Source organism: Acanthamoeba castellanii (assembly GCF_000313135.1).
Source record: "Acanthamoeba castellanii str. Neff unplaced genomic scaffold scf7180000084641, whole genome shotgun sequence".
Lineage (NCBI taxonomy): Eukaryota > Discosea > Longamoebia > Acanthamoebidae > Acanthamoeba > Acanthamoeba castellanii.
In genome coordinates, this window is record NW_004457343.1 from 42594 (window position 1) to 50985 (window position 8392).

The following is an 8392-nucleotide window of genomic DNA, read 5'->3' on the forward strand; positions in this document are numbered from 1 at the left end:
TCTCCCTCGTCCGCCGTGCCCGGCCTGACCCGCGCCCATCACCACAGCAGCATCCGGTCCGGTCTCGGCCACCACCGACGATTCAGCTGGCGCCTGCTGCGGGCTGGTGGTGGCTGATGGCGGCTCGTGCGGCAGCTTCTGCTTCTGCTGTTCCTCCTCGGAGGGCTCCTTCTCGGTGTCGGCGTCCGACGTGTCGGCCACAACGCCGCCGCCCGACGCCTGCGGACCCGCCTCCGCCTCCGCCTCCGCCTCCCGCTTGCTCTCGCCCTTCGTGTTCTGCGTCGCCTTCTTCGTCTTCGCGGGCTTCTCCTCGTCGCTGCCGCCGTCCTTCTCCTTCTTGGGCGACGACGGCTTCGTGCCGCCCTCGCTCGTCGCCGTCGTCGCGGTGGCGGTGGTGGCCGCGCCTGGCGCCGTCGCGTCGCTCGGCTTGGGCGTCGTGGCTGTGGACGTGCCGAGCTTGCGCACGACGGTCGGCTTGACCGCCGGCTTGCCGCGTGTGGCGCCGCTGCCGGTCAGGGGCCTCGACCGCGTCGACGAGGCTGACGAGGGCGCGGCCTTGGTTCCGCGCCCAGCGGACGCTGACGTGGCAGTGGTCGGAGCGCGCACGGGCGAGGAGGGCGTCGACGTGGAGCCACCCGCGCCGCCCGCCACGGGGGTGTTGAGAAAGGCGAAGATCTCGTCGTCGCTCCTGGGCTTGGTGGCGGACCGCGACTGGGCCTGTATGCGCCCGCCAGCTGGTGGGGCGCCTGAGGTGCGGCCACCACCGCTGGCACCGTCGGCTGGGTTCCTCACTGCGCCGCCACTGGGCGAGGACCCATCGACGTCTGTCCCATCCTCTACAAATTTTGCCACCCAGGTTTATGAGAGAAGATGGTGGGATGAAGAAGAGGTGACACAAAACAGCCTCTCGCGCCTCGTTTCGAGTGGGTGAAGTGAGAGGGATGATGATATGGGGGTGAAAAATGGGAGAGATTAGTGAGGGCGAACCTTTATGGGCGAGTTTCTGGGCAGTCTGATCGACCTGCTCCAGAAGGCTTTCCAAGCCTTTGATGAAGTTCATCTTCCTCTTCGCGCCTGGCAAGACAGCCGATTTCGCTTTCGCACAGTTTACAATTTGATCAAACCACCAACGTGTTGGCTGGGTCACAAACTACCGGATTTTACCCGGATATCAGACGCACAAAGAAAAAATGAGAAATTCATTTTCTCGGCCACACGACTCGACCTGCATTCTTTTAATATCGAGCCACAAAGCAGGCAAGCACTGAAATGTAGGAATTTAAAAATTGTCATTACAAGCGAAAATTGGATATTCTGTTAATATGGCCTCCACCAATAGGCAGACCCAGAAGGATTGAAATTTCGATATCGCGAAATATTCGAAGATACAAAATGACGGTTCTGTCTGGTCGCGGTTTCCCTGCAGGGAGCTAGGGAAGCCGCGCTACCTCTCTTTTCTCTTTCACCCCAACGCGAACAGACCACCACCGCGAGCCCAGGCCTCCACCGGGCAGTTCTCTCGGCTCTCTCTCCCTTTGCTCGGAGCACTCTTGCACGAGTTCATCCAAGCTCTCTTGTTCTGCTTTTGTTTTGTTTTTGTTTCTTCTTATTTCTCTCTCCAAGTTAGTGACGGCGCTCCTCGAGCTTATAATTTAAAACTTTTTATTTAGTTTTTATTTACTTATTTTTATTTATTTATATTCATTCGCTCCCCGGCGACGGCGCACCCGAGTGAATGCTGCGGAAGCCGGCTGCTGGCTCTGCTGAAGATGGAGAGAAGTGGTTGGCCGATGTGAGCGTATGTATCGGCGATGCCGGTCTCTCGGCAACCGACAAGCTCAACCTCAAGCGCATCGTCACCGCGTACGGCGGCACCGTCAGCTATCTAGTCCACCCCAAGGTGCCCCACTCTGCCGATATATATCTATTTTCTTTTTCTTCTCCGGTCAACTACGTGCAGCAAGGCTCAGGTGGAGCTGCAGAAGAAATACAGCCTCTTCCCTATCCATTTGGTTTTATTTTTATACCTATTCTTTCATTTATTTTGAATTTTTTGTATTGTATTGCGGTATTATTATTTTCAAAGTATTTATTAATATATATTTGTTTTTCTTTTTAAAAAATGTGCAGACTACGCACCTGGTGACGGGCGAGGAAGAGGTGCGGGTCTGTTCGCAGAAGGTGCGCACGGCCGACCGCTACGGCGTGCGACTGATCACGCCCGCCTGGCTCCTCGACTCAGCCGCCGCCGGCCGCCGCCAGGACGAGGCGCCCTTCCTCCTCTCCTCCGCCGCCGCCGCCGTCGGCGAGCAGCAGAAGAACGAAAACGACCGCAACGACAACGCCACCGTCAACATCACCTCCACCACTTCCACTTCCACCGACAACACCACGTCCGCGACCGATGGCGACGCGGCGACTTCGTCGTCGTCGCTGTCGTGGTCGTTCAGCTCCATCGCCGCCGAGGCCTCGTCGTCCACCGGGACTCTGGGCTCGGCCTCGCTCGTCAACCGGCCGCGTGGCACCTGGCTCACGTCCGCCGCCACCGCCGCCACCTCGCTCCTCGACCACTTCACTCTCTTCTCCCTCGACTCTGAGGCCTCACCTTCGACAGCTTCGTCTTCGTTGTCTTCGTCTTTGTCATCTTCATCGACGTCGACGGCCGACGAGGCGTCGCTCGCGCCCGCCGCCGCCACAGCCGATGATGACGTCAGCTCTGCTAACGCTGAGCAGGGCGACGCCGAGTCGGCAAAAAAGGAGGGCTGGGCGCTGAAGCTGGAGGAGAGGCAGAAGCAGCTGAGGGAGGTGTCGGACCAGCTACGGGCGGCGAAGCGCGAGTACGACCGGGAGCAGAACCGGTCGATCCGGCGCCATAAGACCGAGGCCGACCGCGAGCTCGAGCAGAGCTTCAGCGCCGACGCCAAGGCCCGGAAGCGGGAGCGGCTCGAGGCGCTGCGCCACCAGCGCCTGGCCAAGCTGCGCGAGGGCTGGCTCGCCGAGCTGGCCCGGCGCAAGAAGCGCGACGACGAGAAGGCCGAGGAGAAGCGCAAGCGGCGCGAGGCCTGGGAGGAGAAGCAGCGCGAGAAGGAGCGCCGCCGTCAGGACTACGAGCAGAAGAAGCGCGAGTGGGAGAGCAAGCAGGCCGAACGGTAGGCTTCTTCGTTCTTTGTTCTCGTCGCTCTTCGTTCTTTGCTGACGCGTTTTTTTATGATTTTTGTGACCACCAGAGCGCAGAAGCAGCGGGAGTGGGACGCCCAGATCTTGAGGTGGGAGGAGCAGAAGCGCTCCGAACTCTACAAGAAGTTCTTCGTGGGCAACCTCAAGTGGAAGGACATCACTCTCGAAGGTAACGCTCACACACGACATCATCATCATGATCTATTCACGTGTCAGACACCCACAACGCTGACACACGACACGACACGACACAACACGCAGACATGGGATCGGAAACGGCGGTGGAGTTCGCCCGTCAGAAGCGGTGGGACCGGCTGCGTGCGGTGTTGGCCTCATTCGGACCCATCACCCGCATCAAGGAGCACTGGGACCGCCACTTCGTGTTCGTGGTCTACGAGGAACGCGAACACGCCGAAAAGGCGATGGAGGTGCTGTCGTCGTGGGACGAGCGCGTCAAGATCGTCACCGCCATCCGAAAGCAGCTGCTCGACGAGGCCCAGCCCCTGGTCTACACGCCCACCCCCGATTTCTACCTGCGTTGGCCCACCAAGGAGCCTCACCCCGTACGCGCCACCCTCCTCCCCACCGCTTTCGCTCTTCGCTCCCTGGCTTTGTTCTTCGTTCTGTTTCTGATCGCTTTCTTGGCCTCGCCTCGATTAGGACCCGGAGGAGGAGAAGAAAAAGGCCGAAGCCGAGGCTGCGGCGAAGCTCAAGGAGGAGCAGCGCCTGCAGGCCGAAGCCCAGGAGATCGCCGACGGGTGGGAGAAGAAGAAGAAGCCCGCCAAGAAGTCCAAGAAGAAGAACGAACACGACGACGACGCCGAGAAGAAGGCCGACGACGCGAATGCCCCGCCGGACGTGCGTCCGCCGAAGCAGCAGCGCGGCCTCGACGGCAAGTCGAAGAAGAAGCGCGAGAAGCGCAAGTTGAAGGAGGCCGAGAAGCGCGAGCTGGAGAAGAAGAAGGGCAAGGGCAAGGGCAAGGGTCGAAGTCAGGACCGCCGCCCGCCCACGTCCGCTGACCGACCCGCTCGACCTCGCCCGTCCCCGGCCGACGCCGACGCCGCCGCCAAGCCCACTGGAGCCGCCGTCGCTGCGCCTTCGCGTGGCCGCGGCGGCCGCGGAATGCGTGGAATGCCTCGTGGCGGAAGAGGAGCGCCGGTGGGCGGAATGTCGCCCGACCGACTGCTCCGCGAAGCCATGGCGATGCGCGCTGGCCTCCGTGGCGGTGGCCTACGCGGTGGTCTCCGTGGCCGAGGCGGCGGACGCGGTGGTCGAGGAGGACGTGGTCGCGGCGGGTGAAGGCGTGTGTGGCCGGGCTGGCCAGACAACTTTCACACGAGAGAGCTGTGCAGCGACAGCAATCGACTCGGCAACCATGCTGTTTGCCGTGAACAGCGATGTTGCTGCACCAACCTCTCACTGCTCACCAACTTTGTAAACAACAAAACTCGACTTTTCCAACTGCCTTTCCATGGCGTAAAGCGAAATGATTCTACGAGGAAATAGCTTCCTCTCCCGGATCGGGAACGAAAACCATCAATCAATTGACCTTCTTGCCAAGACCAAAGCACATGGCCGCCACTCCTCCACTTGATGGTTCGTTTCTCTTTAAAAATATAAATCATATACATTTGCATATTTATTGATTTGTTGTGCAACGTGCTTTTGAATGTGCTTTGGGGGGGGGGTAGAGCTGCCGGCCGACGTGCTGCTCCACGTGCTGTCGTTCGTGGTGGCGGGCGCAGGCTCGGCGCGCGAGGCCGCGGCTGCGCTGTGCCGCGTGGGCGGCGCCTGCTCATCCCTGCGCGAGGTGGCCAGCAGCGACCACCTGTGGCGGCGCCTGGCCCGCGAGTCCGCCCCGCACTGGCGCTTCCGGCCGCTGCCCTCCACCGACGACCAGCGCGCCCGGTGGGTCCACATCGTGCGCGCCGCTCACACCAAGCCCAAGCCCAAGCCCACCGTCACCGCCGCGCGGCTCTTCGACGACGACGACGACTTGTTTAGCGCCGTACACGTCAAGACGGATCCGCTCAACGCGGCCGCGCTCCAGGAGCCCAAGCCCGAACCCGAGCCTGAGCTCGAGGTCGAAGTGCCCACCACCTACAAGCAGGTACCACTCCATGGAGGCTGATGATGGTGCTGGATGATGATGATGATGAAACTGATGTATACTAATCGCGTGATAACGTTGTACAGTTGTATCTGTCGATGCCGCCGCCTCCGGTCCTGTACACGGACGAGCGGTGGTTCGACGACGCGTGCCGCATGGCCACGCTGGTCGTGCACGCCGCGGTCAAGCACCCTCCGCCCAGTACGCGTGCCACCGCCCATTCTGTCATTTTAATTTAATTTTTTTGTCCGCTTCTCACTGTCGTGTGCGTGTGCGGTGGTGCGTGTGCGCCCTGTCGTTGCTGTGTTGACTTTCTCAACAACTTTTTCGGCTGCCTGGTCTTTCCCTGTTCGCGCGCAAACAGAACGGCCGGGCGTGAACTCCTTGTTCGGCTCGGATGACGACGACGACGGTGACATCTTCGCGCTCCCGCCCTCCAGATCGGGCGTGCTGGAGGTGCTCCATGAGCTGCACGGCCACAACCCGTCGCGCTCCTCCACCATCGGCCTCACTTTTCCACACCGCACAACCCCCGGTCAAGTCGGTACAACACGCGCACACATGCACACACGCACACCCTACACAACACGCACACATGCACACATGCACACACGCACACCCTACACAACACGCGCTGAGTCGACGTGTTGTTGTTGTTGTTGTTGTTGTTGTTGTTGTTGTTGTGGCGGTGGTGCAGGCGTGTGGATGCTGGTGTGTTCGGGCGGGCGGTACTTCAACGTGGGTCCGCCGTCATCGCCGTTCCCCCTGGCCGCGTGGACCACCGGCGGACTGCGCGAGCGGTTCGAGAGCGTGCGCGCGCAGGAGACCGAGGACCGCCGTGGCCGCACCACCGCCATCGCCAGCCAGGTGTACGACAGGCACGACTTTGATTGGTGCGGATCGGGCGGCCTCTTCGACGACGACGACGCCTACAAGGCCTGGCACATCAAGAGGTCCGTCGTTAATTTAATAGATTACATTTTTTTCTCTTATATTATATTTTATTTATATTTCTTACATATTAATTAACTGTGCAGTTGGCATGAGGGCGAGCCCTGTCGGCAGCTGAGCTGTCCCGCGGCGGCACGAAGTGTCGCCGGCCTCCACGTGTGGCCGCCGGAGCTGGCCGCCGTGGCGGGCTGGGCCAACGGCCACTTCCTCACCCAGGAGGCCGGCGGCCTCCTCTACTTCCACCTGGTCAACGGCGTCGTGCTCTCCTCCTGGGTGAGTGACTCACTGAACTCCCCCCTCTCCTCCCTTCTGCTCATTTCGCGCGTGTTCTGAAATGCGCCACACGTGTGCCGTGTGTCGTGTGCTGTGTCGTGTGCTGTGTCGTGCGTGTCGTGTCGTGTCGTGTCGTGTGCGAACAGCGCATCGAATCAAGCGGCGTAGTGCGGGAGTCGTTTTGTCGGGCGCCTTTGTCGCGCCTCACGCCCAGCGATGTGTTCGCCGCCAACGCCACCGAGCTGCCCTCCGGCCAGAAGGTCAGCACCCGCTCCCGCCAAGAAACCACCACCGACCATCACACCCTCTAACTCTGCGCTGTGTGTCGTGTGTGTCGTGTGTGTCGTGTGTGTCGTGTGTGTCGTGTGTGTCGTGTGTGTCGTGTGTGTCGTGTGTGTGTCGTGTGTCGTGTGGTGCAGGTGATGACCCACGACCAGTTCCTGGCCGGGTTGGCGCAGTGGACGAACCGCGACAAACAGTGCGTGGTGAGCCCCACCGGGGTGCATGTGCTGTACGACGTCGGGCGCGGCTTCCCGCACGTTCGGCAGTGCCGGGTCTACCGCCTGGGCGCGGGGTCCCTCGCCCGCTCCAACCGCGAGTTCGTGCTCGACAGCGACGGCGACAAAGTGGCCGCCGGGCGTGCTGGCTAAAAAAAGGAAAAGGAACAAAAAAGGAACACAGCGGCCCCGAAACCTCTTTGCCCTCTTTTTCCAACTCTCTTCTCTTTCCGGCTGCTACTCGACCAGACGCCTGTCTCATCGTTCAGCGCATAGCGAACTGCTTGGTATATTTTACTTCACCTCACCAACCTGTCTTTTTGGTGATGGATGATTTGCCAATCTGCATTTGATTTTGATGTAGCCACCTTCTTACATTTATGCATTTGTCTAAGCTTTTTTACACTCAATAACAATAACCAGGTGACATGTCTGGCTATCAGAGACTGAATGAGGAACCGCCTCCGCCGCAGTACGCGCCGCAGTATGGGCAGCAGCCGCAGCACTACCCTCCCCCGCCGCAATACAGCGTGCCCCAAGGCTTCCAGCCCCAGCCCCAGGCCTATCCGCCGCAGCACCACCACGACCATCACCAGCACCAGCCCCCCCATGACCATCACCATCACCACCACGCCGCGCCCCCTCCGGCGCCTGTGATCATCCACACCCAGTCGAGTGGCACCAACCACGCCCTGTGGTGTCTCGTCACCGTGCTCACCGGCGGTCTCGCCCTTCCCTGCTGGCTGTGCGCCTGCTGCGCCGACGGCTGCTAGACTTCAGTAAATGACTGAGTTTGATGGGGTGACGTTCAAAAAGAAAGTAAATGGGATTTTGCTTCATTTGAAGAAGAAGAGGCTGAGACAACGGTTGTTGTGTTCAAAGAAGAGCAGGAAGAAGGGAAAGGAGAAGGCAGCAGGCAGGCGCCTGAGGCTCAGCCCTCCTGCTCACGCTCCTCCGCTTCCTTGGACTCGAACGAGATCACGTACCGCGGCATGACCTGGTCCGGCTCCTGCAGGAACGATCATCATCATCATCACCCCACCCATCACCAACATCGGAGGTCAGCAACAAAACGCGGCCTCATGTGTGTGTGTGTGGTTGTGCGGCACGTACGAAGATGATGATTTCGTTTCCCTTGGGCGAGCAGTGCGAGTCGTAGCCGGGCTTGCGGCCCGCTCCGTCCATCCGCCCGTCGCACCGATACGACTTGCCCTTCATCACCTGCTCCACATATGTGAGCGCGTGTGCGTGTGCGTCGTGTGTCGTGTGTGTGTCGTGTGTGTGTCGTGTGTGTGTCGTGTGTGTGTCGTGTGTGTGTTACCTTGCACAGGAGAATCTGGTCGGACTGTCGCTCCTCGGAGTACCACATGGCATAGTCGGAGTA

The 8392-nt window shown here is 60.3% G+C and overlaps 3 protein-coding genes across 3 annotated transcripts in view; all 3 read left to right on the plus strand.

The window, feature by feature from the left end:
- Positions 1-1735: 1735 nt before the first annotated feature.
- Positions 1736-4476, plus strand: ACA1_364160 (BRCA1 C Terminus (BRCT) domain containing protein; the record flags this gene model as incomplete). Its single annotated transcript, XM_004335855.1, has 5 exons — positions 1736-1900; positions 2131-3149; positions 3228-3346; positions 3439-3740; positions 3838-4476. 5 exons carry the CDS (start codon positions 1736-1738, stop codon positions 4474-4476), a joined length of 2244 nt encoding a protein of 747 aa, XP_004335903.1.
- Positions 4477-4748: 272 nt separating this feature from the next.
- On the plus strand, positions 4749-7161 carry ACA1_364170 (Fbox domain containing protein; the record flags this gene model as incomplete). Its single annotated transcript, XM_004335856.1, has 8 exons — positions 4749-4773; positions 4869-5287; positions 5374-5488; positions 5652-5831; positions 5985-6240; positions 6325-6511; positions 6658-6771; positions 6931-7161. The coding sequence occupies 8 exons, from the start codon at positions 4749-4751 to the stop codon at positions 7159-7161; spliced, it is 1527 nt and encodes a 508-aa protein (XP_004335904.1).
- A 929-nt stretch (positions 7162-8090) lies between these two features.
- The window catches only part of ACA1_364180 (uncharacterized protein), a gene marked incomplete at both ends in the record, with an annotated part of 1705 nt that continues 1403 nt past the window's right edge, over positions 8091-8392 (plus strand). Inside the window, one exon of the mRNA XM_004335857.1 lies at positions 8091-8094. Coding sequence (XP_004335905.1) covers positions 8091-8094 — 4 coding nt within the window. The remainder of the gene's footprint in view (positions 8095-8392) is intronic.